At 42.5% G+C, this 27,533-nt stretch overlaps 3 protein-coding genes and 1 long non-coding RNA gene across 6 annotated transcripts in view; 1 reads left to right on the forward strand and 3 right to left on the reverse strand.

Annotated features, from left to right (window-relative positions):
* slc6a8 (solute carrier family 6 member 8) overlaps positions 1-2,655 on the reverse strand; it is a 32,533-nt gene extending 29,878 nt beyond the window's left edge. Inside the window, exon 1 of the mRNA XM_035645278.2 lies at positions 1,158-2,655. Within this exon, the coding sequence (XP_035501171.1) occupies positions 1,158-1,503 (346 nt within the window). The 5' untranslated portion in view covers positions 1,504-2,655. The remainder of the gene's footprint in view (positions 1-1,157) is intronic.
* A 3,827-nt stretch (positions 2,656-6,482) lies between these two features.
* slc35a2 (solute carrier family 35 member 2) lies at positions 6,483-20,347 on the reverse strand. Of its 3 annotated transcripts, XM_035645280.2 has the most exons (7): positions 19,992-20,347; positions 17,346-17,528; positions 16,439-16,590; positions 15,901-16,023; positions 14,418-15,004; positions 13,743-13,871; positions 6,483-8,012 (listed from the first exon to the last, which is right to left on the reverse strand). In XM_035645280.2, the coding sequence occupies exons 1-6, from the start codon at positions 20,053-20,055 to the stop codon at positions 13,757-13,759; spliced, it is 1,224 nt and encodes a 407-aa protein (XP_035501173.2). In that variant the 5' UTR covers positions 20,056-20,347; the 3' UTR covers positions 6,483-8,012; positions 13,743-13,756. The 3 variants fall into 3 exon arrangements, with proteins under 3 accessions (XP_035501173.2, XP_035501174.1, XP_035501172.2); XM_035645281.2 differs by lacking the exon at positions 13,743-13,871 and having other exon boundaries at positions 19,992-20,345; XM_035645279.2 differs by lacking the exon at positions 6,483-8,012 and having other exon boundaries at positions 8,965-13,871.
* A 1,991-nt stretch (positions 20,348-22,338) lies between these two features.
* On the reverse strand, positions 22,339-27,184 carry pim2 (Pim-2 proto-oncogene, serine/threonine kinase). The gene is made up of 7 exons (XM_035645282.2): positions 26,885-27,184; positions 25,932-26,032; positions 25,786-25,836; positions 24,161-24,369; positions 23,902-24,071; positions 23,617-23,793; positions 22,339-23,494 (listed from the first exon to the last, which is right to left on the reverse strand). The coding sequence occupies exons 1-7, from the start codon at positions 26,940-26,942 to the stop codon at positions 23,328-23,330; spliced, it is 933 nt and encodes a 310-aa protein (XP_035501175.2). The 5' UTR covers positions 26,943-27,184; the 3' UTR covers positions 22,339-23,327.
* LOC124849883 lies at positions 24,774-26,180 on the forward strand. Its single transcript, XR_007030476.1, has 3 exons — positions 24,774-25,003; positions 25,549-25,700; positions 25,938-26,180. It is a non-coding gene; the product is annotated as an uncharacterized LOC124849883 (long non-coding RNA).
* Positions 27,185-27,533: the final 349 nt, after the last annotated feature.

Below are 27,533 nucleotides of genomic sequence, written 5' to 3' on the forward strand. Positions count from 1 at the left end.
AGAGACTGCAGAAAGACAGAAATCATCTCACTTAAGTTGAGACACTTCAGTTACAAAAAGTCAATTCATGCATTGGTCAGTTTTGAGATTTTGGGTAGTTTTTCCAGAAATTTCCACTTCAGTTTCATTTCCATTCCCTAGACTTAACAGTGTTTTCTGATTAGACGAGCACAGATATAAAAAAAACCTCTCTGAAAAACTCTATTATGTTGACAACATGGAGCAGGAAGTTGGAGCCTGGTTTTATCCAGCTACAACGTGTGTAAACAAACACATTTTTAATTAGAAAATGATTCATTGGCATGTTATATTTGTCTTAATGTCAGTGATGAACTGTGGAAGTTAATGGCAAAATCTCTTGACTTAAAATTCACCTGTAGCGTCTCAATTTCGTCTGATTTATTACTCGACTAATCATAAGACATTTTTTAACTCAATAGTCTACTGATTGTGTCAGAAATTTAAAACGGTGTATCGGGAAAAAGCAGCAGCTAAGTTTGGTTTTCATTAGTCATTTGATGATATAAAAAAACGTCAGTCAAAAAAAGTTAAGAAATGCAAGACGTTAGCGCCTGTATACCAGATATTATTACTTCAAGGCAAGTGGAGACGTGTCCCCCATCTTTATATAAGGTCACTGATCATCTTTATATACCTTCCTGTTATATAAATGTCCTCACTTTGTAGGGACTATGCCTCAAATTAGACCTGACAAAGATAGAAGTACACACACATGCGCACACACGCACACGTCTATCAGTTTACTGAAGAACTCAGTTCAAGTCCCTCGCCTGTAGATGCCACGGACCGTTACGAACAAGCCCCACCCCTCATCTGCCTGCCAAGCTGGTGTGGGGATTATGGGTTATAGTGTTTCACAGATATAGGACTATGGAGCTGGGACAGAATCCAGAAATCCTGGCTCTGGACGTTTAATTAATGATTGATCAGTGAAATCAGATCAGTGATCGTTGCAGCTCAGACAGCTACAACTTGTTTTCGTTCGATCAGACACGTTCAGGTGCTGATGTGAACTGTTTGTCTGAGTCTGACGATGTGACTCAAACATACAGGCTAAAATACACACAAACCAATCCGAGGCTAGCTCGGTGAGGGGGTGGGGCTTGAGTTCTGTGTGTGTGTGTGTTGTGCCTCACCTCCTCCGTTCTTGTAGCACAGGTACGGGAACCTCCACACGTTGCCGAGCCCCACGGCAAAGCCGACGCAGGACATGATGAAGTCCATCTGCCGCGTCCATGTCTCCCGCTCGGGGTACCCCGGCACTGCCCCCGTGACCACGGCTCCTTTCTTGTCCGGACCGGCGCCAGCACCGCCACTGCCTCCAGACCCCTCCGTCGCTGCTGTCAGCGGGACGAGGCTGCCATTGGCAGCAGCTGCATGGGGGTAACCCACACCGCCGCCATTGGACAGAAGAGAGCTCTTCTTGGTCTCCTCCAGGAGGACCAGAGAGCAGGAGGAGGCTGGAAGGGCCTGCTTCTCCATCACTCAGAACAGGAACCAGGCAGGAAGCAGTCGGAGAGGGGTCAGGCTATGGCTCAACTAGATTCCCTTTAATTCTTGTGACTTTTTGTCCTGTTTCTCTTTATCCCCCCCAACAAACCCTGGTCTTTTCCTACAGTGAGCCTCCAGTCAGTAAAGGAGCAGTCCACACTTTTAAAGAAATACTTTGAGTCCCAGCTTCTCTTTGTCTTTGTCCTCCTGGAGGACGAACTCGCTGTACTGCGCTTAGTCCCTGAACCCTGTTTCTCCTCACTTCAGTCAGTGTCCCACCACCCCGTCAGTAAAGGAGCAGTCCACACAGTCTACAGCAGAAATGTCTCCGCTCTGTCTAAGAGAAGAAACAGACAGCTTCACCTCTCCCAGTTAACAGCTCCCTTCTTCTAGTTTAAATCAGTTTCGTCCTCAGCTTGATCCAAACTGTCAGTCAGGAGCATATGAGTCAGTTCCTCTCTGTCCCGTGTCCTCTGTCTCTCTGCTGCTCCACTATTAATTATTTCTTAATAATAATATTAAAAATGTGATTAATGGATCCAGTGGACCCACAATCTGATCTTTTCTTTTAATCAATTAATCCAAATCGTTTCGTCCTCAGATTGAATTTAAAAAAACAAAATAAAGGGTCCAATCAAGAAGATCGAGACGTCTCTCTCTCTCTCTCTGTCTCTCTGTGTCTCTCTCTCTCTCTCTCTCTCTCTCTCTCTCTCTCTCTCTCTCTCTCAAATCAAATTACTCGAATAAAAAGGTGAAAATAAAAATGTAAGGTTATGACACCGACACTCGGACAGCGACCTTCAAAAACAATCCACGAAACACTTGAATGTGAGTCTGAAGAATCGCATGGGAACAGAGAGTCACGGAGGAGACGGAGAGGACACGAGCGCGGCGGTTGTCTCTTCTCCTGCACGAGTCGCCGAGCGGCGCGCGGCTTCAGTCCCTGCGGCGGGCGGCGGGCGGCTGCTGCTGCGGGCTGCGGAGGAGTCGAAGCGGCCCCATCCGAGGAGGAGGAGAGGAAAGAGGAGAAGACACACGGACCTGTCAGCTGTGCAGTGTCCCGTTGGAGACGCTCCGAGGTATTTAAAGCTCCGCCGCGTCCGTCCGAGCGTCCGAGCGTCAGTGCGTCAAGTGCGTCAGTCCGAGCCGCGGCTTTAAAAGGAGAGAAGGGTGCTCAGCGTGACGTCACGGCACAAGTCCCGCCCACCGCACCCACCACATCTCGAGCTTACTCTCTCCCCTCTCCCTCATCTCTCCCTCCCTCTCTAACCTTCTCTCTCTCCCTCCATCCTTCAACCTCTCTCTCTCCCCCTCTCTCTGTTTCTCTCATTCTCTCTCCCTCTCTCTCTAACATTATCTCTCTCCCTCCATCTTTCAACCCCTATTCTCTGTCTCTCTGCCTCTCACCCTCCCTCCCTCATCCCCCTCTCTCTCCCTCAACCTGTCTCTCTTCTATGTCTATCTCTCTCCCTTCCTCCCTCACCCCCTCTCTGTCCCTTCTCTCTCTTTTTCGTTCTCTCTCTCTCTCTCTCCCTCTTTCCCTCCCTCTCTAACCTTCTCTCTCTCCCTCCATCCTTCAACCTCTCTTTCTCTCCCCTCTCCCTCTCTCTTTCCCTCCCTCTCTCCCTCATCCCCTCGCTCTCTCCCTTCTCTCTCTCTTTCGTCCTGTCTCCCTCTCTCTCCTTCAACCTTTCTCTTATGACTTTATTTATTTAATACATCAATTTATTTATTTTTTGTTTTTTGTTATTAGTCCATTTGTAAAAACAAAAAACGTGATGTTCTGGTGATTTTATAATAAAAGTTGTTTTCAAAATCAATCAATCTCTATCTAAATTTTTTCCTCAACGTCTTCTCAGTTGGTCCTGAGAACTGAGAAAAAGCTTAATATCAGTCGGGGGTAACTGGCTGTTCAAGGCATTAGTGAATGCATAATAAGCATGAATATTTTCCTATGTTCCTATCGGTGGTGCAATCGTCTTTATTTTCTTCTCCGACTGAGATGTGGCTTCTCTGATGAGTGTGTGTGTAGGTGTGGTGCAGTCACCAGTCTGGCATGTACTGTGGGCTGTTCCTCACTGTGTTGTAGTGTGGTCAAAGATGCTGATTCCTCCCCCTCCTGAGCTGCTGCCTCGCATCAATCTGCTCTGTGAGCTGGACTTTTCTTCGGACAGTCTCTGGCCCAGTGGCCTTTTTCTCCGCGAGTGGAAACAAGCGTCTGGGTTAGCAATTGCACGCAAGTTACCTCGGCCACCTCTGGATCCGCCGCTGCCACGACCACGTCCACGCCCTCTGGCATGTCCTTGGAATTGTCCTTGGAACATGGTCAGTGTGGCTTTTCGCAGGTCTCTCTCTCTTTTCTCCTTTTTTCTTTCCCCCTTCTCTAGCCTGAGTGCCAAGTGATGCGTGTACGTTTCACCATGTCAGTGATCTATCTATTTTCAGTCAATTCATGAAGCTGTTTCTCAGATGGGCCTCCCAGGGTGTAAACAGCCTGGTCGTTCTGATTCGCTGGGGGTGTTAGTCTACTTTGTTGTTGACCTTTTTCAGACGAGCGAGGTTATTGTGAACGCTCTCGCCATCTCCCTGCTTGCATGAAGAGATTTTGCACATGTCCATTCTCACAGGAAAAGTACCTCCAGTGCAAAGGCCATCAATGTGCGTTCTGTATTCTGCATTCTGCACATGTTGGCAAGTGGGATGGGCCAATCTTACACTGTTTTCTGGCCAGCCTGCAGATGTCTTAGTCCAATCATTTCCCATTCTCACCATCAGAAGTCGTGAGCCTGTCTGTCCCTTCCTGTGTTTTTCTATCCCTCTTTTTTACCTCTTCCATCCATAAATTGAAAGCCTTTCAGTTAACCACAAACTTCCCTCTGCCTTTCTTTCTTTCATTCTCTTGTCATCATAAGCTGTCCGATGCTGAAACTTCCTTTTTCTGATCCGTCACCTTTACCCCATCACACTGAGAGACAAAAAGAAAAAAAATAATTCACCTCAGTCAGATACTGATATGACCTGATATGAAACTGCATACGTGTCAGACGGCACGATGGAGCACACAGAAGTGGCTCGTGTTTTATGACCTCATCTGACGACTGCAGAGTTCATCACGGACACAAAGAGTGCTGGTTTGATTTTCAGGCTCATTTAATTCGGATTAACCTAAACTTGCAGTCCTTTTTTACTTCTGCCAAGGAGGTTGTGTTTTCACCCCTGTCCATCTGTTTGTCTGTTTGTCTGTCCACAGGATTACACAAAAACTACACTACAGATTTCCATGAAACTTGGTGGAAGGAATGGACATGGGCCAAGAAAGAACCCGTAGAATTTTCTATCCAGACCAAGAGGCAGATCCAGGGAATTTTCTATAACTTTCTTGAACATAGTGAGAAAGGACGGGTTTTTTATTTTATTTTTTTTTACATTTTCACAAATTTCCTAGGGAATAATTCATGGATCTTAATTGCACATCAAGGGGAGTGATCCAAATAAAAATCTGGATCTGGTCAATTTTAATGTGGTTTCATAAGGGGACCGTTGGGTTGGCGGAGGCATGAGCTGTACGGAGTGAAGTTCAGAACAGTCAAACAAGGTCTCTGAAGACGTCTGTGGTTAAAAGAATTTTTTTAAACAGTCACCGATGAGGACAAATCTACGGGTGTTTCCATAAGCATGGTGGAACCAGCCGGAGGTTTCCAGGAGACCTGGAGTGCTCCGTCCTGCCCCACTGTGAACTGATTCATTCCTTCATTCAGAGTAAATGTGTGTAACGGGAACAGATAGCCTGGAGTGTTGAGATCCTCAGTCGGAATTCTCTTCCCTAAATAACCAAACACTGGACCATTCCCTGTTTGGAACAGTTGAGACGTTCTTGTGTTCTTTGGCTGATTTCTCACAAATTTACATAAAGTTTGTTCAGGATTTGGAGTGAAAGACAGGGGTGTTCGACACTTCCCTTCAGAGCTGAATGATTTAAAATAAACTTAAGGCCAACGGGACGTCTCAGAGTCTTCAGTTTCATACGTGGTTCACGGAGTTCACACTCACCTCAGTGACTCCTCCATCAGTCAGGACGAGAGCTGAGAAAAGAGGAGACAAAACACTTTCAGTGGTTTACAGGGACCTGTCTCATACATTCATGTGACTGGGATGTGCTAATAAAACCCTGACAAAAGATGTAAGGCCTTGAGTACCAGCTGGAAAGGTCTGGAGGGCATTAACACCAAGCAATTGAATGTTTATTGTGCATGATAATTCTAATTTAAACGTGGCTAACCCAGAATTGGGACAAAGACACACACAGACTAGTGACTAGTACCTGGTATCTGAAAGTCCTCACTCCTGAACCAATGCGACGGTCCCAGCTAATTCCTGGGCACAAACAGTAGCCATGACGTGCAGAAACAGAATTACAAGGCTGCAAATAATATCTGAAGTTGAAAAGATGGTTTTAGCTCATACCCGGCACATGCAAAAGATCCTGACAAATACCTGGTAAATGAGATCCCTGAATCCAGAACAGAAGCCTGCCCAGAGGGTTTTAAATGATTCTGGCCCCAAGTAACAGCTGGCACAGGCTGGCTTTACTTTGGTGGTATCTGAAAGAGACTTGAAGTTGTGTGGAAAGTCCTGAATAATACCTAGCAGAATTTATAGAATTGTGATTTGTCTTTTTTTTCTTCCATATTTTTCCTGATGTGGAATTTAATGTCATATTTTAACCTCTGTGTTTTGTCTTCTTGTGTTTCTTCATGTTGCTTCTTTCTTCCTTGAGCTTCAGGATGGAGACACTGCAACAGTGTCTGCCGCCCCCCGGTGGCTTCACCGCCAAACTAAAAAAAAAAGCAACGTCATGATGAAAAAAAACGGTGAAAGTTACTTTAAACTCTTTCTTGTGTTTTCTGAAGTTGCAGCGTGTTGAGCCATCAGGGCCACCGTAGTGCGAAAAAATGAAAATACAATTTGAGTTTGGTTTTAAATTAGTTTAATGTCAATGTGAGGTTTCTCATAAAACAGATTCCACTCTTTAAAATGAAAATAACTGCACACAGATAAATAACAGCAACAAACTGTTCCGGAGACTTTAAGGCACAAGAGGGAAAAACAAACATTTGCAACATGTTTAAGATTACAGAAGAAAAAAAACAACAATATCATATAAAAACTTGCAAAAACACAATAAAAACTGAGGTCACGTGAGGAAGATTTTCCCTTTAAATGAGGCACTTCATTCTTTCATTAGTAAAAAATATATATTCACAGAAATGTTATTTTCTAAAGGTAACATCCATTTTGAAATAACATGTGACCTTTTATTTTGAAATGTAACAGATTAATGCAAATTAAAACAAAAATAAAAAACTTGAATCGCAAAGTCCAGTTTTCAACTTTGACAATAAATCTATTTCAAAATAAATATGTCTTAATTCTGACTTAACAAATTGTTTTGATTTATTGTCTTAAAATTCAATACAATATGTTTTTTCCAGTTTCGTAGTAAGCCTAATAATTTATATTTGGTTTAAATTATGCCTTTTGAAGGTTTCAAGTATGTTTTTCAAAAGAATCCCATTACTAAAATACTCCTCTACAGCATGTATTTAAAAAAAATTCTAGAAACAAAACCAAGAATAAAGTTTAAATAAGGATAATAACTCTACCAACTCCGATTTGTTTCATCAATTTTTAGTTTCCTAGTAAATATATATATGTGGATTTTTATCATCGTATAATTTTCTTTTAAAACTGTTGGAATGACATTGTTCCAAAATGTTACAGATCCATTTTAAATAAAAGGATTTATTTTTGAAAGAACAGATGCTTCCCTCCTCCTCCATATAAAATGATTAGAAATATATACGTAATAGACAGTATGTATTTTTTTTAAGAGCTTGTAACATTCACTCAGTGATACATTTTGAATTTTCTGACTCCTTCTTTTGGTTAAAATATAAATTTTGCATAAAAGAGTTTTCAGTGTCTGAGTAAATTCGTTTGAGAGAAATGTTTGATTTCCTTCTTAAGTAAATTATCTGACCTTTTATTTTGAAATTCCAAATAAAATGACTCATGGTAAATCAAGTTGAACAGTCATTATGTTAATGAGTCATATTAGTGAGATGAGTCACAATTTTGAATAGCTGCCTTATTTTATCTTTATAAGATATTATTCTATTGAATTTCTTAATCCTCTGGCAGCATTAAGCTTGTTACTGTCGACCAGCCACATTGATCTGTATTTGAACATTTAAATTGCTCCTGTAGATATTTCAACTGGGAGAAAATACCTTTTTCTTTCAGATAACAGGATGAATATTTTGACTTAAAACTGCTGTGGCATCAGATTGTTCATGTGTTAAATATAAATACTGCTTTTGTTCCCACGGTACAACCAGCAGGGGAGCTGTGGTTCTGACTGGTTGAACGACTTTGTCCAGACATCATTCGTCTTTCAGGTCCACTCATCCTCTCACGATCCTTTCTGCTTACCTGCACACCTGAGCAACAGATACAGGAGGAGGAGGAGGAGGAGGAGGAGGAGGAAAACCATGAGATGTAGGAGAGGGGAAACGATGAAGAGAATAGGTAGACGGAGGATTTGAAGATGAAGATGGAGAAAGGAGAAAAAGGAGAAGACAAAGAAGAGAAGAGGAAGGAGGAGAAGTAGGAGGCAAAGAGAAGAAAAATAAGAAGAGGGAGGAGGAGGAGAAGAAAAAGGAGATAAGAGGATTAGCTTGCCGGTCGGTTCCACTACAAATGGGTTGATTGGAGCAGCCTACATTTCCCATGATTCAAAACCTCACTCTGACCTCATGGTGTCGCCAGAGGAGGAGTAAGATCCCTGAGTCTGTAGGACGAAACAACCCATTGATCAGCTGATCTTAACGTCGTGTTGCTACAGTGATTAACATTGTATTCAATACATGATGATGAATATCTTGTAAAAGATTCAGTCCCGACCTGTAAATGAACTGGGACACTGCAGTTTCATTTGAATAATCTGGTTCTTCTCCCTCAGAATATTTGTATGATACATGAGTTAGTTACTATGATTATTATTATAATTATACTGTTACTGTCACTTTTATTTTGAAGACTAATTGTATTGCAGTATTCTAATCTTGGCTTTCATTGTGAATGCAAATTTGACCTCTGGTGTTTCTCACATTTTAATGAGACTGATTGGCTTGTTTTTATTCGCTTACAATCACTTTATAAACTTCTTATGTGGTATGACATGTTTATATTACAATTTCTGTTTCATGATGAAGATCTTTTTTTTTTATCAAATATTTCAACTTTATTTCGGAAATTTCCTGATTTTTGCTTTCCCACACTAACGCTGCAGTGCTCTGTGGAAAAGAAATAAAGGGGAAGGTAAATTTGAGGGAAAGATCCAGTACGACAGTTTAATGTGACTGCTCCTACAAATTAAGACAAACTCCAGAGTTTTTGAGTCCACGTCCTTGTTTATATAAAACTTTACCAAGAGAAGTATATTTACAAATTCAGAGGCATTGGTACAAATCAACAATCAAACTGCAAACTAAAAGTGCAGTGATAAAGTCTGTCCGATTCCCACTGGACAGATTTCATATGAACAAAACAAACTTCCAGGCAGGAAGAGGAAGTAAAAAAAAAAGACTGAGCTGAAAAACAGATTCAACAGAATTGCAAATTTTAAAAAAATTAAAATAAAATTTAAAAAATTCTCCATTTTGCTTCAAAATTAAAAGTTGAAAATGTGTTTGCTCATAAGCCATTTTGAATATCTACATTGTTTTTTATGTTTTTGAAAGATAACAATATTTAACTGTGAAACATGTTAAGCTCTGTGCAACTCTGTCAATAAACAATATGGAAAATTCTGTGAATTTAGTTATCCTCAATATTATGAAAAAGAATTACATTGTACACAAACTTACGGGCGATTTTTGGAAGCCCTGAGCAGCCGTGGCTATAATTTATAATATTTTATTCTGTTAAATCAAGATCAGATGTTAATTATCTCATAAAAACAAAAGATTATCTTTTTGAGAAAAATAAAGTCTCCAGATTATATCTTTTATTCCTGTAAGCGTGTTGTGGTCTCGTCATCTCAACATTTGTTTTTAATTAAACATGCGTCCGCAATGTTTTCTCAGGATATAATATTTATACAGTTATTATCCATGCCATGGTTAAAATATAATAATAATAATAATAATAATAATATATGAGAGCTTTTAGCTTCTGTGATAAACAAGTTCTAATTTAAACACTTTGATGAATTTGATTTTATATTGAACGTTATTATAATATTTCTAACTGAGCAGAGAACAGCTCTGATTGGCTGTCACAATAGCTTCCTGCTGATTCCTCTTCCTGCTCGTTCACCACCACTCAAGAAAATAACAAACCCAAGAGACCAACCTTTCATTTCCACATTTAAAAAAACTGACATATTAATATATAATTTAAAGTCCCCATCAGACATATATTGTCTGATCATTATTTTTCCGAAAAGAGAAAAAATAACAAAATGAAAAATAAAATCTTTTTTTTTTAATCCCTTCAGTTTGATTCAGTTAATCAGGGAAAAAAAACGTTGATACTTATAATAAACACAAAACTTTTTCTTTTGTCTCGTCAATGTGAAGGAGAAAATATCAAGGCATCATTTATCAATCATCACTCAGTTTCATGAGTTTATAACATTTAAAATGTTTGAGACGTTAAAACTGAAAAAACCTTAAACTTAATTTTTTCTCATGATTGAAGTAGAAGTCTAAATTCCCCAAAAATGTTTTTCACAATCAGATTTTGTTCATTGTTTGTGAAAAAAAAATGTAATGGTCAAAACTATGAGTGGAAATTATGATTCTCCACAACAGTTTTTTTCACAGGTTGTGTTAATTTGATTAGGCACAATTCTTTGTCGTTAAATGAACTTTAGGGAAAACTAAAGAAAGAAAGAAACTGTGGAAAACACAGAACTACCCTCCTGCAGATGGATCTACTTTTTATGGCTGAAAAATACTGTAACTCTCCTTTAACACCAGATCTTGACTCACCTCGACATGAGACGTACAAAGAGTTGCCAATGATTGTTCGTTAGAAAATTCAGTTTTAAGTATTTTGATCTTTTTAATAAGCGTACGTGACAAATATTCTCTGGTCCTGCTGCTCAAATGTTTGTTATCAGTATAAACTAAATATTTCAGAGGTTTCGATGGTTTAGCTTTACACCCTAATCAATAAATCAATAGACCAAGAAAATAAATGATGTGAAAACTGATGTGGCCTCAGCATCAGTTCATAATGAAGGTTTAACAATCAAATCTGTGATTCAACAAATTATCACAAACTGAGAACTGCTTTAATCTTTTTTTTTATCTAATACAAATGCTGCTTTATAACAAACATGAATGTCATAATTTCTCTGATGAATATGTGACACCTAATATGATGTTTTATTTCTGTTTGTGTCACTGGGTTATCTTGGATCAACTGCAGCCTCCTTCAGGAGAATTATCTGGAAATAAAAGTTTTTAATCTGAAAGTGCAGAATAGTTCAGGGACGTATTTTTTAGCCCTGAGCGTTGTCTGCAGGTTTCCTCCAGTTAGAGCACCTTGCACGCCCCAGAGACATCCACAAATCACCAGGGCTTGTAATTCCAGAACGAAACTTTGCTAAAACAGGAAAACTATTTTCAATCATCCTCCTGGACTGATCGACTAACTACGTACGTGGGCAGAAATACATTCAACAGTGCTGCAGGACGTCGTCTTCAACGAGACGCCTGCAGCAGGACAGTTTTGGCAAGAACCATTATTAGGATTTTTGTGATTGGTTAATTATAAAGGTGCCCCAATCAACCACCACATTACCCTCAGCTCCCGTCACACCTCCAGCTGCTCGTCAGACTTATCAGAGTTCAGCGTCTATGCGTGTTCACGGCAGCGTGATGAAACGAGAGCTGGTTCAGTCCCTCAAATTAGAATAAAGAAGATATCAGTGTGAACTCTGACCTTACACTGACCAAACAGCGTATGGCTTCTGTACAGATGAGATGAAAAGGCACCAAACACACACAGTCCGCCTGCGATCAGCACCACAGCGCAGACGCCATCAGCAACAGGCCGACAGGAAACTCGGGGTCATGATTGATCCGAGAGAAATTTTCACTGAGCAGCTCAATGTTGACCAAAAAAACCTATGCCGGGTCAGACACTGTAAAAGATCCATGGAACTGATTCAGGACGTCAGCTGATTAATAATCCCTCAATTTACAAAAGGTCAAAATTATTCAAACGTCTGTGTTGAGGACGACATGACAGCTCACAAAAGTATAAAGGTCAGCCACAGTATAGGTCACAACCCCTGCCCAGCAGTGCCCACCTCCAGTGTTCCCCCTCTGATCTCTGCGTCTGGTCTCCATCACCTCCTGAGGGAAACATCCGACTCTTGAGCCGCTAAAAGCTATGTCACAGAAGACTTTTACAGCAAACAAAACTAAGGGTCAAATAAACCTCTTTAATAACATAACTTTGTGTCATTGGAAATCATCTGATGACCAGCACTTCGGGCTACATCAACCCCAACATGTTGAGTTTTAAAACAAAACCTTTTGCTGCGTATGAGAAATAAAATCCATCCACACTAACACACCTGAAAACACATATCACATGACACTGATCATGTGCATGCGCTGTACACAGAAAGCAGATTGTCTACTCTGCAGTTGGTTGCTTAGTAACAGACAAATACTACGAACGAGGTAAGTCTGATCATAACCTGGATCTGCTTACGCCTGGATCACCAGTAATGTCAAGGACATTCTGAACAGGAAAAAGAGGGCATTCAGGGATGGTGACAGAGACGAGCTGAAGCGCGTACAGGGGGAACTCAAGGTCCATGTGAGAGAGGCAAAGGAGGACTACAGAAGGAAGGTAGAACAGAAGCTGCAGCACAACAACATGAGGGAAGATGTTTTACAGATGTTTTACCAGTCTGTGGTGGCCAGCGTCCTCTTTTATGCTGTGGTCTGCTGGGGAGGAAGCAGCAAGAAGAGAGACGCTGGTCGACTGGACAGACAGGTGAGGAGAGCTGGCTCAGTAGTGGGCACAGAACTGGACTCTCTGGTGACAGTGGCAGAAAAAAGGACCCTGGACTAACTGCTGTCCATACTGGACAACGCCAACCACCCACTGCACAACACCTTGACCAGGCAGAGGAGTGTGTCTGAACAACTCTTTCGTCCCCCTGGACCTCATACTGTACAACAGCTCATAGTCAAGGTAGGGAGGTATTTCTACCTTCATTTGCACATCCATTTGCACTGTTCCCGTTTAGCACAGTCATAAGCTAGTTTTTATAGTTTAATATTTAATTTTGTATTTTTATTTTAATGTAGGATTGGTGTATGTTTAATGTGTGTATGTTCGTAAATGCTGCTGGATGCCTGAATTTCCCTCGGGATAAATAAAGTATCTACTACTACTACTATCTACTATTACTACTACTACTACTAAGAGCGATGCTGGACAGTAAGAGCAGGGATTTCTGTTCTTTGAGCGACGACGAGGTGGAAGTGTTACCGACAGTAAGTGCTAAGACTCAGGAATAGTGTGGATGCCCGGCAAAACCATAGCAACAGTGATGAGTTTTAAAACTATAATGCGTCAGTGTGGGTGGAGACTTTGTCTGGTTGTTTAATCCACATCAGTCAAGGTAAAAGCACACGGGTCTCATGTAGTGACTGCAACAAAGGCTTTTTAGTGTTTGAACCAGACTGTAAATAATGATGGACGATATGACGGCTCCCAAAAGTGGAGCCAAATCATCTAGATCGCCCCCTGGTGGCTGGATGCAGAATAGGTCATGAACCCCACAGATGGCACATGGAACAAACTAAAAAACTACACGTGTTTAAATCTGAAGACATTGTAGAAATGGTGATGGAAGTTTTTCTCTGTTTTCTGACATCTTACTAAAGGAAATTTGGACGTGAAAATTACATTTAATCTCATTTCTGATATAAACAAGCTGCAGGAGACACTTTACGTGTGTGTGTCTCTGTGGAGGCTGCACAGTGAAAACATTCGACCTGTACAACATCAGTAACAACAAAAATCAATATATTACCTATAATCAGCATAAGGCTTTTTCTCTGTTGATTCAGTAAGTAAAGAGTTTTAAGGCAGAGAGGGCGACAAACAGGAGAAAGACAGACGGATCGACCGACCGAAAAGCCGGTGGTCAGGGTTTCTGAGACACTGCAGCTCCTTCCTCCTCCTCCTCCTGCTGTTGTGCTTTTAGCAGTGGGACCGTGATGTGGACGGCAGGGGGAGGAGACGCACCACCTCCATCAGCTCTGACGAGGGGGGTGAGGAGAGAGGAGAGGTTAGTAATTAGGAGCAAAAAGCAGGTGGGAGGAGGAAATCAGAGAGTTTAGTTAGTAGGGGTGCTGCCCTCTTCTCCTGCCTCTCCTCCTGTGGGGGCTCAAGGGAAGGATCAAGTCCTGATCCACACCTATCTCTGCTCTCTTCTACATGACATAACCAAATGTTTCAGTGCTGAGGAGCTGGTCAACTCCTCTGTTCTCCTTTCAATCACAGGAGGAGTAGAAAGTAGGCAAATCTGTGACGGAGGGCAGAGACGCAACTGGACATAAGAGAGTTTTGAAGGTAGGAAAACAAAGAGTCTCCTCCTCTTTTTCTCCATAGTCATCAGCTGTTTTCAGTATTGGGGTGGAGGTTGGTAGGAGGTGTGGAACAGATCAGTAGGAGGTCAAAGAGAAGGAGGTCAATTCTGCGGGTGAGAGACCTTTGCAGAGAACAGGTGAGAAAGAGAGGAGAAACAGGAAGTGAGTACAAGGAGATGCCAGAGAGAGAGGCAGAGTCACTTCACCAGCACTGACTTTGGCAGAAACGCCTCCAACTCTGCGCCTCCGTCCGTCCTCGGCAACACTGAAGACGCCGAGGATGACGAGGAGGAGATCAGGGACGAGGAGCTGCTGCCGGCCGCTTTGGGGAGGCTGTACATGTAGACGGCCCCGATGACGAGCCCCGCCCCCACGGTGAAGAGCAGGTCCACGTGGAAACTAAACAGGTAGATGGACAACACCGTGGAGACGATGATGGAGAAGGAAGTAGCAAAGCCCTTGAGGATGTTGTCGGCGTACTTCACCACCACGGCCACCAGCAGCCCGCCGAAGGCCTGGTTGAAGATGACGCACCACACCATGTTGGTGTAGCCGAACAGGAAGCCATGCTCGGCGACGGCGGCGCCATCGTTCCACCACAGTCCCAGCATTCCAAGTGCCGTGCCGAAGATCCCCAGCTGCACGTTCCTTACCCAGACGGAGGCGGAGCTCCCCTTCAGGATCTTCTCAAAGTAAACCCCAGCGAACCCCGATGACAGGCAGCTGATCACCACAGCAACCAAACCCACCATGTAGTTCTGGTTGGAGCTGTCTGACGCCTCCTTGTTTCCCTCCTGCTGCACCTGCGGAGAAAATGATCAATCTATGAGACAAATAATTATTCCTATGATCAATCAATCAGCTCAGTCACTGATCGGCTGTCAGTTTATTCATACAAAAGTGTGCTTGTGAACACATGTTGTGTAACTTGTGGGCGTGTTGGACTCTGGGTGCGCCAGGGGGCTGCTTCACTGCTGCAGGTTTGTGAAAAGAGTAAAGCAGCAGAGGGAGAAGCCTTAGTTCTGTAAACGCACTCATGTTGACATATTTTTCATTTGGAAGAAAAACTGTCCGTTTACCTTTCAAAAAGCTCACACTGGGCTCACGGTTGTCTCACCTACCCCTTCAGGTCTACACTGATCTTAAACGTGGCCTCTGGAATCCACATGACGAAAATCTACTGCAGTAACAGAACTTTATTCCCCCAGTTCTTTACTCGAGCCTGTCGTTCTGCTGATGCCTGGTATCAATCTTGTGGTCTGGCCTCTGTATTACTGCCCCCACAGTGGGTTGTGATACCTTCAACTCTGCCCTTTGGAGGCTGGGGCTGATTCATTTTTCTGTCACATTTTCTAATATTCTTGCTTTGAATGGATTCCAAAAAAAGTGTCCCAATCGGATTAACACATCAGGATGTAAATACAAGGAAATAAAAGCTGAAGCTGTAAACGTTCGTCTTATTTTTAACAACAAAAACAAAGGAATGGATCTTGTCGTCCGAAAGTTCTGGAGGGTTTTTAGCAAATAAGCTGACCAACCCCCCACCCACCCTAAATGTTGTTTCCTTTTCCGGAAATTCCAAATTTAAAAGCCATGAATATCTTCTTTTTTTAAATCAGATTTACACTAAGGAAGGGTGAGCTGCAGGAGACAGGTGAGGCGACAGGAGGCAGGTGAGGGGACAGGAGAAAGAACATACCTGTACGATGGCGACTCCAGCGAAAAGCAGCAGCAGAGAAACCCACTGGACTCTGGACAGAGACTTTCTGAGCATCAACACGCTGAACAGAGCAGTGGTGAGGATCTTCAGCTGGTACGTCACCTGAGGGTATCCGGCTTTGGTTATTATATTTCATATCATATCATTTCCTATCATAAATTATATATTGGATATTTTTTATTATATATTACATATTTATGTTTCATCTGACTCAATCCCACGTTAAGACCCAAGTGTATTCATCCGCTGCTGAAAATAGGCCCCTACAAATGCACACTTTCATTTGACAAAAGCTCCAGTGAAGATACTGAGCATTTTTTTAAATTAGGACTTTATATGTGTGAGTTTCATCTTCATGTGGAGCCAATGAGCTCGCAGTTGACAGCCACTGACAGGAAGTGCTGAGAGACGCTGTGACACACTGCTGGTTGGAGTCCAAACAAAGACTTGTTGACTGACGGCAGATAAAGAACAAAGAAGAGCGAGGCTCGCCCTGTGGGTGTGCCCTGCGTCTGACCTGGAAGGAGGCGGCTGGCAGGTTGGAGATGGCGACATACTGCAGGTTGTTCTGCAGAGTGTAGATGAGGGACGGGACAGACATTTTCAGAGTGTCTTTGTACTGAAAAACGATGGAGTCGACCAGGAACAACACCGTCTCCTTCACATTGACTGCAAAGAGGGAGAAAGAGAGAGAGTTGTAATGTCGTTTTATCACTGGCCTCTGTACATACAGATGTGTCCATAGTTACTAGAATAAAAATCTGGATTCATCCTGCATGTGTGCACCTCAGGAGCTTGTGGTGACGATGTGAGAAAGTACCAATCTAGTTTTCACTATTGGTTCATCATCAAATCATTTTCTGAGAGGGGCTCAGCGAGCACACACCTCTGCCAAGGCCAACGCCCTATCTTGCCATGCTCAAGAAAGTGAAAAAAATTTCTGGATGCGCTTGTTTATCCTGATTCGCAATCGAATGCGTTGTTCCTCGGGTCATGCCCCACTCCTACGCAAGATGTCATGGAAATCAGGTGCAGGCAGAGGTCATTAGTAAATGAATGATTAGTAGATGAATGGTTTTGTCCAATACATCAAACAATTTCAAATCGTCCGAGGCGACGTATTTAATCGTTTTTTATTCATCCAAAGTATATGAGGCAGAGTGAAAGGAGAAAAATGTTGGAGAAATGATTAATGGCCTTTTAAAACAGTATTTAACAGCATGAAAGGACACCTTCAAATTTCACCAAAAGACACAAGAGTCAATAAGAAAAAGCGTCAAATGGCACCAAGATTAAAAATAAAAGTCTGAAAACAAACTGATTCTAACTGCTGAAGTTTTCATCTTCAGCTCCTGTTCGTTAGTGAAATGCACGCTGGGAGTCGTAGTTCACTCCTTCAGTTTTTCTGGGTCTGATGAACTTACATTTCCTCTGCAGCAGGATGATGAGCAGACATGTCAGGACCTTCAGGACTTCCGCCATGACCACGGCAGACGTTGTGAAGAAGCGGTCGCCCGGCAATGTGCGGACATATCGGATGCTGAGGATGAGCGATGCATTCTGGACCACGAGCACCGCCAGGCTGATGTACTTCAGCCTCTTGTTGACTGCAGGAAAACAGAAACACACACATTAGATTAGTGACCATCTCAACATGTGACCAGAACATAGAGCGGACATTTAGTTTAGTTTAGTTCAAGACAGGAATATTTCTTCTTCTTCTCAGTCATTAATCACATCTCTGAGGTTAAACATGCTCGACTCCCACTAAATGCATCAGTTGTGAATAAAGCCATCTTTCATCTACATGTAAGAAATTCAGTGAGCACATGTAACATCTGAAGACCGACAATAAGCCTCTTGGATCGTAACTCTAAACCCAACAAGAAGTCTGTCCCTTTGAATTGAGCTTTACGACAGGTGTCGTACTTTATTGAACTCGTCCTGGGGAGTTTGTGCGATTAGGTTACATACAAAGTCAATGCAAAGACACGACTAGAGGTGAATTTCATGTCACTGGCGTGGGGCGCCACAGATAAGGCGAAGGCGCGAAATTCACGTCAGTCGCTTGAGTTGAAATATTTGAACCATCTGCTGAATTATAGGTGTGTCTCCTTTCCCCTCACCTGTCATCTGTCCCCTCACCAATATTGCTATTGAAGCAATAGCCAATTAGCCCTGAGATCCTACCTCCGTCACTGTCAGAAATAACTGCTACTACTAACAACTATTGTTATCCTCCATTAGTGTGTGGGCACCCCGACATGAGTTGCAATTTGTATCGTGACTGGCTAAAGAAGAGGGCTTGGCAGGAAGTGAGCCAAGTTGGACACTATTTGTTTTTTTTGTGTTGTCAAATGTCATTTGTACATTGAGGCTATGGTAAATGGACTATATTTATGTAGCGCTTTTCTAGTCTTATTGACCACTCAAAGCGCTTTACAGGACAAGTCACATTCACCCATTGACACACTTTCATACAGCGCTGCTCTTTACCGCGCTTTCTCTGTCACATTCGTACACATCCTTCATGCGCTGATGGAAGAGCCATCAGAGGCAAGGGCTAAATGTCTTGCCCAAGGACACATCAGCAAGCGGACTGGGAGAGGCTGGGATAGAACCGCCAATCTGTGGGTTAAAGGACGACCGACTATCTGCTGAGCCACAGCCGCCCACACGCTATGTCAACTTCACAGAGGTTAGGGCGTCACGTTTTTATTCACATTGTCACGCTTTCTGAAACGAACACATTCTGTCCACGTGAACAAAAGAACAGCAATTTTACTCTCCGTCATCTTTTCACTCCACAAATATTAAAACTGTATCACAGCCACGTGTGAAGGGAGCGAAATAATCAACAGAATCTGTGATTAGCAGCAGGAGTTAATATGAAAGCAAAAGAAACTGTCTTCAGCAGCCTCTGATGTAGTCACACTAGGATTTCAAATTCCGTACGTCTTCCAACGGAGCAGTCATATGGAATAAAACTCAGACAGACACACCAGTGAGCCTTCACCCCCAGGCCAGTTTCTCTAAACTGGACTACCCCATTCTCTGAGTGACCAGATGACACCTGAACTGAACACCTAGAGCCAGGGAGTTGTTACCTGCAGACCAGAGCCGTTCAGAGAGAGAGTAGCAACTCTGTTCACTCCAATGGACCTTTTTATTCCCAGCAATGGCGGATCATGGAGCCACGGAAGTGAGCAGCAGTGCATTAGAGTACCAGCAGAATGGAGTCAATGGACCGTCTGTGATGCACTTATGAAGGGTAAGACAGTCAAATAATCAGATTGTATATTATCAGCACATCTGAATCAAATAAATATGTGCATTAAAGCATTCAAATATTAATTACATTTTACTTAAAAAAACGTATTGACTAACTACATAGAGTAACTACATAGGTATGTGGGACTGCTATATTGTAAATCGATACATTTATTGACTATTAATTACCAAAAGTTGCAGTTCTGTCGCTCTGAATAATGGATTGTAATTCCGCGTAGACTTCCGGGTCTACATGAGTCACGTGACGTGCAAGCATTTTGGACTTTCTTTGTCGCGACTCTCTCTCTCAACGGCTCCGCTGCAGACGACATGAGTGTGCGTGACGTCAAAAAATCCACGTCACCAGCACTCTGACAGTGAACTACTATCTAACACACACACACACACACACACACACACAGTGGAATTAGCAAAACATGTCCCTTGTTGTAAATTAAATCGAAGACACTTGCTTCATGAATTGACCAGGCCGGATGGTGTGCAATATTGGTAACACTGGTTCGTCAGCTAGTTAACATTACCGGATAACTTTCATGAATAAAAACCCCCATGAAGTCAGCTGAGTTCGATGAGTGTTGCCGGTGGTAAGCAAACTGCTGTCGCCCCCTGGAACCGCGTGAATACAGACACCGATAGTTTCAAATGTAACCACAGAAAATCATATAAAATCTTATTTTAACACACACACACACACACACACACACACACACACACACACAGACAGACCATCGGGCCGCCGTCCGGGTCTCGGAGCTCTCTCCCTCCACGTCCCCGCTCACCTTCACTCTGACTCCGGCTCGCCGCCTTCTCCTCCAGCACCTGGTTGTGGTTCCCGCGGCCCATGCTGCGCTCCCTCCGTCCGCCTTCCGGACCGAGTGTTCTACCCGCTGCCTGCGCTGCCAACACTCCGCTAGCCTCCTAGCTAGCCCCGGCTATCAGTTATGACAGACCCAGCTGGTCCAGCGACCACCGGTAGAGTGCATTGGTTTTTAGTTCGGGTTAAAGTGCGAGGCAGCGGGTCTGCTGACGGATACCAGACCGGAGCTGAGGTGCGAGGAGCCTGCGGAGGGACCACCAGGAACAACCGGGTGAACGCTCTCCGTGCAGGAGCTGAGGTGTCCAGGAACCGAGCTACAGCTGCTGGGATGAGCGCCGTCTGACAGGAGGTATCACTCTGCGGGGAAACGAAAAACCCAAGAACTAAGCGACTGCAGTACACCAGGAAGTACTCCTCTCACTACAAGCGACAGTGTACAAAAACTCTGTTACAAGTCCTGTTGTCAACATTTGAGAAGTCAAAGTACAAGCTCCTTAGTATCAAAAAGTATAAGAAGTGATAATTATAATAATAACACTTTATTCATAAAGCACCTTTCAAAAAAAGGAAAAATTAGCGTCACAAACAAGGAAAAATATAGACAACAAGAAAACAAGACAAAGTGAAATAACATAAATATAAAAACTTAAAGAATACAGTGATTTGATCAAAATGTATTTATGTCTTTATTTAAACTCGAGCAGATACAAAACAATGTATAAACAAGATGGGAGAAGAACAATAGATTTGAGTAAAGAGAATCTCAGGAGGAAACAAGGCCTGTAAACATTGTTAATGTGCAGCTGTCTGGTTTAAAAATATATATTTTTTTTTCCCTACTGTTTCACATCAGTTATATAAAAACCGGTTCAGGTTTGAACAAGTTCAACATTTTGTACTGTTTATGAGTGTGATGTGTCTTTGAATAAACCGTCAGAGTGAGACCTCTTTCCTCTTCATCATCTCTGATCCCAACAGCAGACAAACAATCACTTCCTTGTTCTCGCGCAGGTTGGAGAGGGAGGAACCCTATTGGCTGCTGGATGAACACCTCACCTGTCATAACTGGTCCGCGTTGAGTGCCGCCTGCTGGTGGAGGAGGACATCACACTAAAGGCCTGAGACGAACAGGAATCTGGAGATGTCTGAATATGGTCATTTAATATTTCAGTTTGACAATTCAATTCAATTCAATTTTATTTGTATAGCGCCATATCACAACATACATTGTCTCAAGGCACTTTACATAGTGAGGTCAAGTGACAGAGGATTAACACATCGGAGTCAAGACAAACTTCACATGTGATTCATGATGTCACCACAGACACATGAGATAATCAGAAGACTGACAACAGTTCTGTGTAATGAGTCAAATGTAACCATTTTAATTATATTTAACAATTATAATATATGATCACATAAATATTAATACAATAGTAATTAAAATAAACTACAATATTTGTGTTTTTGACATTATTACATGTTTCATGAAAACACTATTCTGACATTGCATTCACTGAGCAATCTTTGATTCATTGAAATATTTTCAGTTAATAATGATAATGGCTGCTGTGATGAAATTATTATTCTGTACCTGAGGTTTTCTGTCTGTTCAGGACCCCACAGAAAAAATAAGATTAGTTAATTAAACACAACAAACTAGAATCTGACTTAATAGAGCTCATACCTCCGCCAAGGGCCAACAGTCTGCTTAAATTCAATCAAGCAATCAATCAATTGCAGATATCACTACCCTAAATAAGACTTCAAGATCCATGAATTATTGTGATCATGAGATGACTACTCTGCATGCCCCCTCTGATCCATGATGCCTCGTAAGAGAAACTATGACCAATTTAATATTTTTTCCTGGGTTCCGCTCAGCTGCTGCTTCGACTTGATGTTAAAAAATAAAGAATCCGATGGGAACATTATTGAATTAATACCATGCTCACTATTTCAATGTGAAAAACATCTTTCATATTCCGCTTTATCTGATGTGCTCTGTAAAACAGAATCTCTTAATTGTATGTTCAGTAAAAATAAAAAAAATGGTTTGAAATGACCTGAATAGATTTGTTTTATATATATATATATAGGAGTTATATCCTTCATTCAAAGTTTAACTACTTTCCTACCTCATCTCAGTCTTCATTAGTGACAGGCGCTGAGTTAGTCATGAAATCATTATTTCTTTCTTGTTTTTATGAAGCAGTGACTCAGTTGAACCAGTTGATGGGAGTGAATATAAACCTGACAGTGACATTATTTTTTGTGTTTTGTAGTTAAATCACAGATGGAGTCAGAAACAGGAAGACAGAAACTTTTATTCAAACTTCAGATCTTTTTCTTCTCGGTCCAGTGTTATTTAATGTAAATAAACAGAAACAAGTGGCTGATGAGGCCACTTTGACCTTTAACCCCCAGAATACAATAGAAAAGTATTTACACCACGAACCAGACTTGCCGGTTACCTTCTGAACCCGATACCTGATCCGTCTCAGACTGGAGGAGGCAGGAGAAACCTCAGAAAAAAAATAAAAATCTCTGCTTGGGAACATAATAATGGAAAAATGTTCAGTTTAACCAGTCTTTTTTTTTATACAAAAGAGGTAAAGATTCTCAGTTTTGAGGATTTTGTGTGTAACGGTTTTACGATCATATAAAATTGTGTAGTTTGATCAGTTTTGTTCATACAGACGTTGGTCTAATGAAAACCTGGTCACATTCTGTTGCGTGTGAGGAGTTGAACCTGTAGGTTTCTCTTCCTTCATTTCCCTCATGTTACGATAGAGGACATCATCACCATCAGTTAACTCATACAGCAAATAAATACTCAGTTCAATAAATAATCAAACAGGAAGTCAGTCAGCGCCAATCAGACGCAGCCTCCGAACCTGCTGCGTTCACCACCAGATAAATACATTCAGATTTAAATAAATACTTTTTCCTCTTCCTCTTCCTCTTGTAACTCCTTCTAGATTTGTTCTCTTTAAACGGATTTTGTTCCCTTACCCTGCTGGTGCGTTCAAGGTCACAACATCAGGGATTTCAGACTTGGCTGATGATGGATGCAAAAAGTAACTGTAATGACCCTGATTTGTTCCGTATCTGAAGCAGTTTAAAAAAACCTGATCCTTTAAAGTCCAGTGTGAGGTTTTAGTTTTTGTCTCCGCCCTGCTGGCTGAGCCGGGTCCTACACAGCCTGTGAGGTCACATGGACTCCAGTGACCTGGATGTTCAGGGTTATTTGACTGTGAGGATCTGCCCAGAGCCACGCATGTTCAGTGTTGTGTGGTCAGAGGGACGTGCTGGGCAGCGAGCTGTGGACGTCCTGCAAGTCTCCTCCTTCCTCCTCCTCCTCCACCTCTCCCCCCTCCACCCAGGGGTGGGACAGGATCTCCTCAAGAGTCGGACGGTCGTCTGGACGGTACGAGAGACACCAGCAAATCAGAGACTGGCATTCTGGTGGGAAAGGGGGCAAACAACAGTGACATGAGTGACACTCAAAGGTGATGTAAGAACAGTTTTCATCCAAGCCAATCACATTTCATGAGGTCACAGCGGTGGGCAGAGCCTGTGCTCACCTTTGGAGACCCGCTTAGTGAAAACAGGCATGGCCCTGACAATCTCCTGGTCGCGATCGAACGGTATGTCACCGCACACCATGTCGAAGAGCAAAACGCCCAGAGACCAGACGGTGAGTGGGAGGGCGTCGTAGGACTGAGACAGAATCCACTCAGGAGGACTGTAGACCCGAGTACCTGAGGAGAGGAGAGGACAGTCAGTAAGTCTGCAGCTGCTATCACATCATGTCTGTGTGAACGCTGACAGAGACTGATCGGTAGAGTTGAACAGTTCTGTCTCCATACCTTCAAACTCGCTGTACGGTGTCTCTTTGAGCGGAGCTCCTGATCCAAAATCGATGATCTTGACTTCGAGTGTCCTCGTGTCAACCACGATGTTCTCGTCTTTGACGTCTCGGTGCACGATGCCGTTAGTGTGCACGAACTGTAGCGCCTCCACAATCTGACAGAAAAACCTGAGGGAAAGAAACCGAACTTTAACACGGACAAAAACAAAGTCGAATGGAACAGAGTCAGTGGTGTCAGTGGCGGCGTGGAGTGGTACCTGAGTGCCAGGTGTTCCGACAGTGCCCCTCTCTCTGAGATGAAGTCGAAGAGGTCCTGAAACTGCGGTGGACGCTCCAGCACCAGCAGGAAGCCCTGCCCCTCCACCTCAAACCAGTCCAGCATGCTGATGACCCCCCTGTGACCCCCGACCTCCGACAGCCGCTGCAGCAGCGCGATCTCCATGGGCACAGGGCTGACCTCGCCAGACTGAGGGGACAGAGGATTTATAAACATCATCATCATCATCATCATGACTGTTTACACTCTGATCTCTGAATGTGTTTTGTCTGCAGCGTTCACCAGATTAAATTTAATAACTTTAAAACAAAGTCACCATTTTCAAGTGTTGACTAAATACATGACTTTACTGACAGTGACATGTTTTTTCAGATCATAGACTGTTTATAAAAATGGACGACTGACAGCTCCCAAAAGTGAAGCCAAATCATCTGGATCTCCCCCTGGTGGCTGGCTGCAGTACAGGTCACATACCCCGCCCCCTGCATATGTTGGATTTTAATGAGTTATTTGATGCTATAAAATGGGCTGAGACATGAGGCTGACACACGTATGGACGGGACCTCGATACTGTGGCTCTGTTCCAAAATCACTTCTGCACAGGCTATGGCTCAAATCAAAAGCAGGTGATGGTGGCACTCGTATCCGAGATATTCTAGCTTCACTTCTGTACAATGGCGGAGATGCATCTTCCATCTTCATATACAGCCATCGATCATCTTTATTTGCAGTCTACGAGTCAGACACACTCTCAGTGACTAATAAGTTACTGCATACAGGAGTATTCAAAAGCAAGTCTTCCTCATCAGAAAAGTGTTCTACGGTAAGAAAACTCTTTGTTCGCTCCTTTAGCTTCAACTGAGCTAACTTCAAATAATGTCTTAACTTCAAAGCAATAATGTCTTAACTTCAAAGTAAAATTAAGTGATTAACTTCAAAGCTATGAACTAATAAACTTCATAGCCATGCTTCGCTCTTAAAGCGACAGTAACATCCTAACCTATTTAAACGGAAACTTAAATATTGCTGCTTTTAACAAATACTGTTCTTAAACCAACATCAATTAAAATGACTTATTAATAGCTGACAGTTTAACAAATCACCATGAACTTAATTTATGAAATTACATTTTGAATCTCCAATTTACATAAACAAGATATAAACTGCACTTATTCAAACTAAACATGTGGAAATGTAACTTGGCTCACACCGTAACTGTAACATGAGTTTTTCCTGTCATGACTCATGTAGGTGGATTCTCTTTATGTTGCCAGTAAATTTACACAGAAACCTGAACTTTGATTCCTCTGTGTTTTGTTTTGTTTTGTTTTTGCCCTGAATCATTGTGGTTCATTTTTATTGTGGTAGAGGTTGAGGTGATGGGGGCGTAACATAACAGGTTTCTGTGGGAACCAGGCACAAACACACACCTACGACGAATTTACCTGGTCGACCAGCAGGGGGCAAAACCGACCTGAGCTCACAGTCACTGAACTCCTCACTCTGGACGTAACTTCACGGTTTGATTTCACTTTATTGACTAAATACATATACTATATATAGTATTTGTATATATACAAATACTATAATAAGTGTGCCACTCACCAGTCTGGCCCACTGCTGAACTCTGTCACTGGAAATCTGTTTAACGGCAACCTGGATGGATAAAAAGGGGCAAATCTTTTAGATTAAATCTGCAGGAGGAGAGGGTCAGTGTTTCACAGAAACATCATTCCAGTGTGTGTTCTAACCTGCAGTCCATCAGAGAGTCTGTGGCCTGAGAACACTGAACCGAATCCACCGCTGCCGAGCAGAGGACCACAGTGATACTGGCTGCAGAACGGTTCTTTCACTGAGGGGAGAGAACATGGAATCATCAGCTGTGGAACAATATGATAAAATAAACCCCCAACAGACCAACAGTCGTCCTGTTTATTTCCTCCTGATCTGTTTCTGTGGCCAAAAATAAAACCCCCTGAGGTTTGTGTTAATTCCAACAATGAGAAAATTCAATCTGCAGATTAACTCAGTGAGAGGTGGTTAGAAACTCAGGACAAAGCCTGGAGCAGTTGATTCTGTCTGTTTGCCAATAAGAAAACTTTTATTTTGAAGAATACAAAGAGTAGAAAACATGCAAATTTATTTTTAGATTTCAGAAAAAATTGCCTTAATTCAAGTTCTACATATTGTTTTATATTTATCATAATAAAGTGTATGGTTAGACTGTAAAATATCAAGCCTCAATCACATTTCTTTGTCATAAGGGATTGATAACGACAAATAAATAAATACACATTTACAGAACATGTGTGTCTGTTGGTGTCCTGAAACTGTTGAACAACCTAGTGTGAATAAAATGCCAGCCAACCAACAACATTTATTTTTCTTTACCATTAAAAAGTCGCTGTCCGATTTATCGCGATGATTCAAATAGTGGGTCGTTTTCAGCGGGACTAAGAGTCGGGAATGTGATGCCCGGTCATATTTGGATGAAAGGTGACTGAAAAGTTTGGACTTTTTCAGAATAAAAACGTTTTACTTTCGCCAAAGTGGGATTCAGTCACCATGGAAACATTTCCAGTTATAATACCGACATTCGAAAGTCTCTGTTGTGTGAACGGAGTCTGGCCTGAGTCTGTCCCTGAACTGAACAGTCACATTATCCCGCTTTAAAACAAACACTAGACTTTCCTGTTGCGCTCACCGTTTTTTACTCTGACTTCCTCCTCCACGTCGAACTCCACGGCTCGTTTCTGCAACATGTTGTGGACTCTTCCCGTCAGTCGAAGAGGATGAAATCCATCCTGCTGTGGGCGTTAAATTTGGACTCTGTCCGCCACTTTTACATCCACCGACGCCGCCGTTTCCCTCCGACTGTTTCCTGCCTCACGCTTTCACAATCTCAGTAAAGACAACTGCCGCTAGACCGTTGGAACGTATTAACACTTCCAGCGGGAGATAAACACTAACAATTCCTTCCGGCGATCTTCTCTTCTCTACGCTACTGTTTTGTTCCGTATTTATGCCGCTCTGCCCGACCGCGCCCACTTACTGGCTGGCCAATCAGCGCAGATACGTCTACGCAATGTTTTGGACCGTTCCACCAATCACATTAAAGCTGCGGTTTCTACTTTCGGCCTCATGAATATTCAAATCCCGCGAAAGAAATTCGTAGAATTCAGAGCAGCAAGCGGAGGAGCGCGAACTGCTGACGGGAAGGAGGCGGTTGGTTTCCCACCAACACACACGCGCACGCGTGCGCACACACGCGCGCACACACACACACACACACACACACACACAATGAATGGCTTTGGGGACTTTACATTTATTTTCTACTTAAGACTTAATTT

The sequence above is a fragment of the Scophthalmus maximus genome, chromosome 3 (genome assembly GCF_022379125.1).
Source record: "Scophthalmus maximus strain ysfricsl-2021 chromosome 3, ASM2237912v1, whole genome shotgun sequence".
NCBI lineage: Eukaryota > Metazoa > Chordata > Actinopteri > Pleuronectiformes > Scophthalmidae > Scophthalmus > Scophthalmus maximus.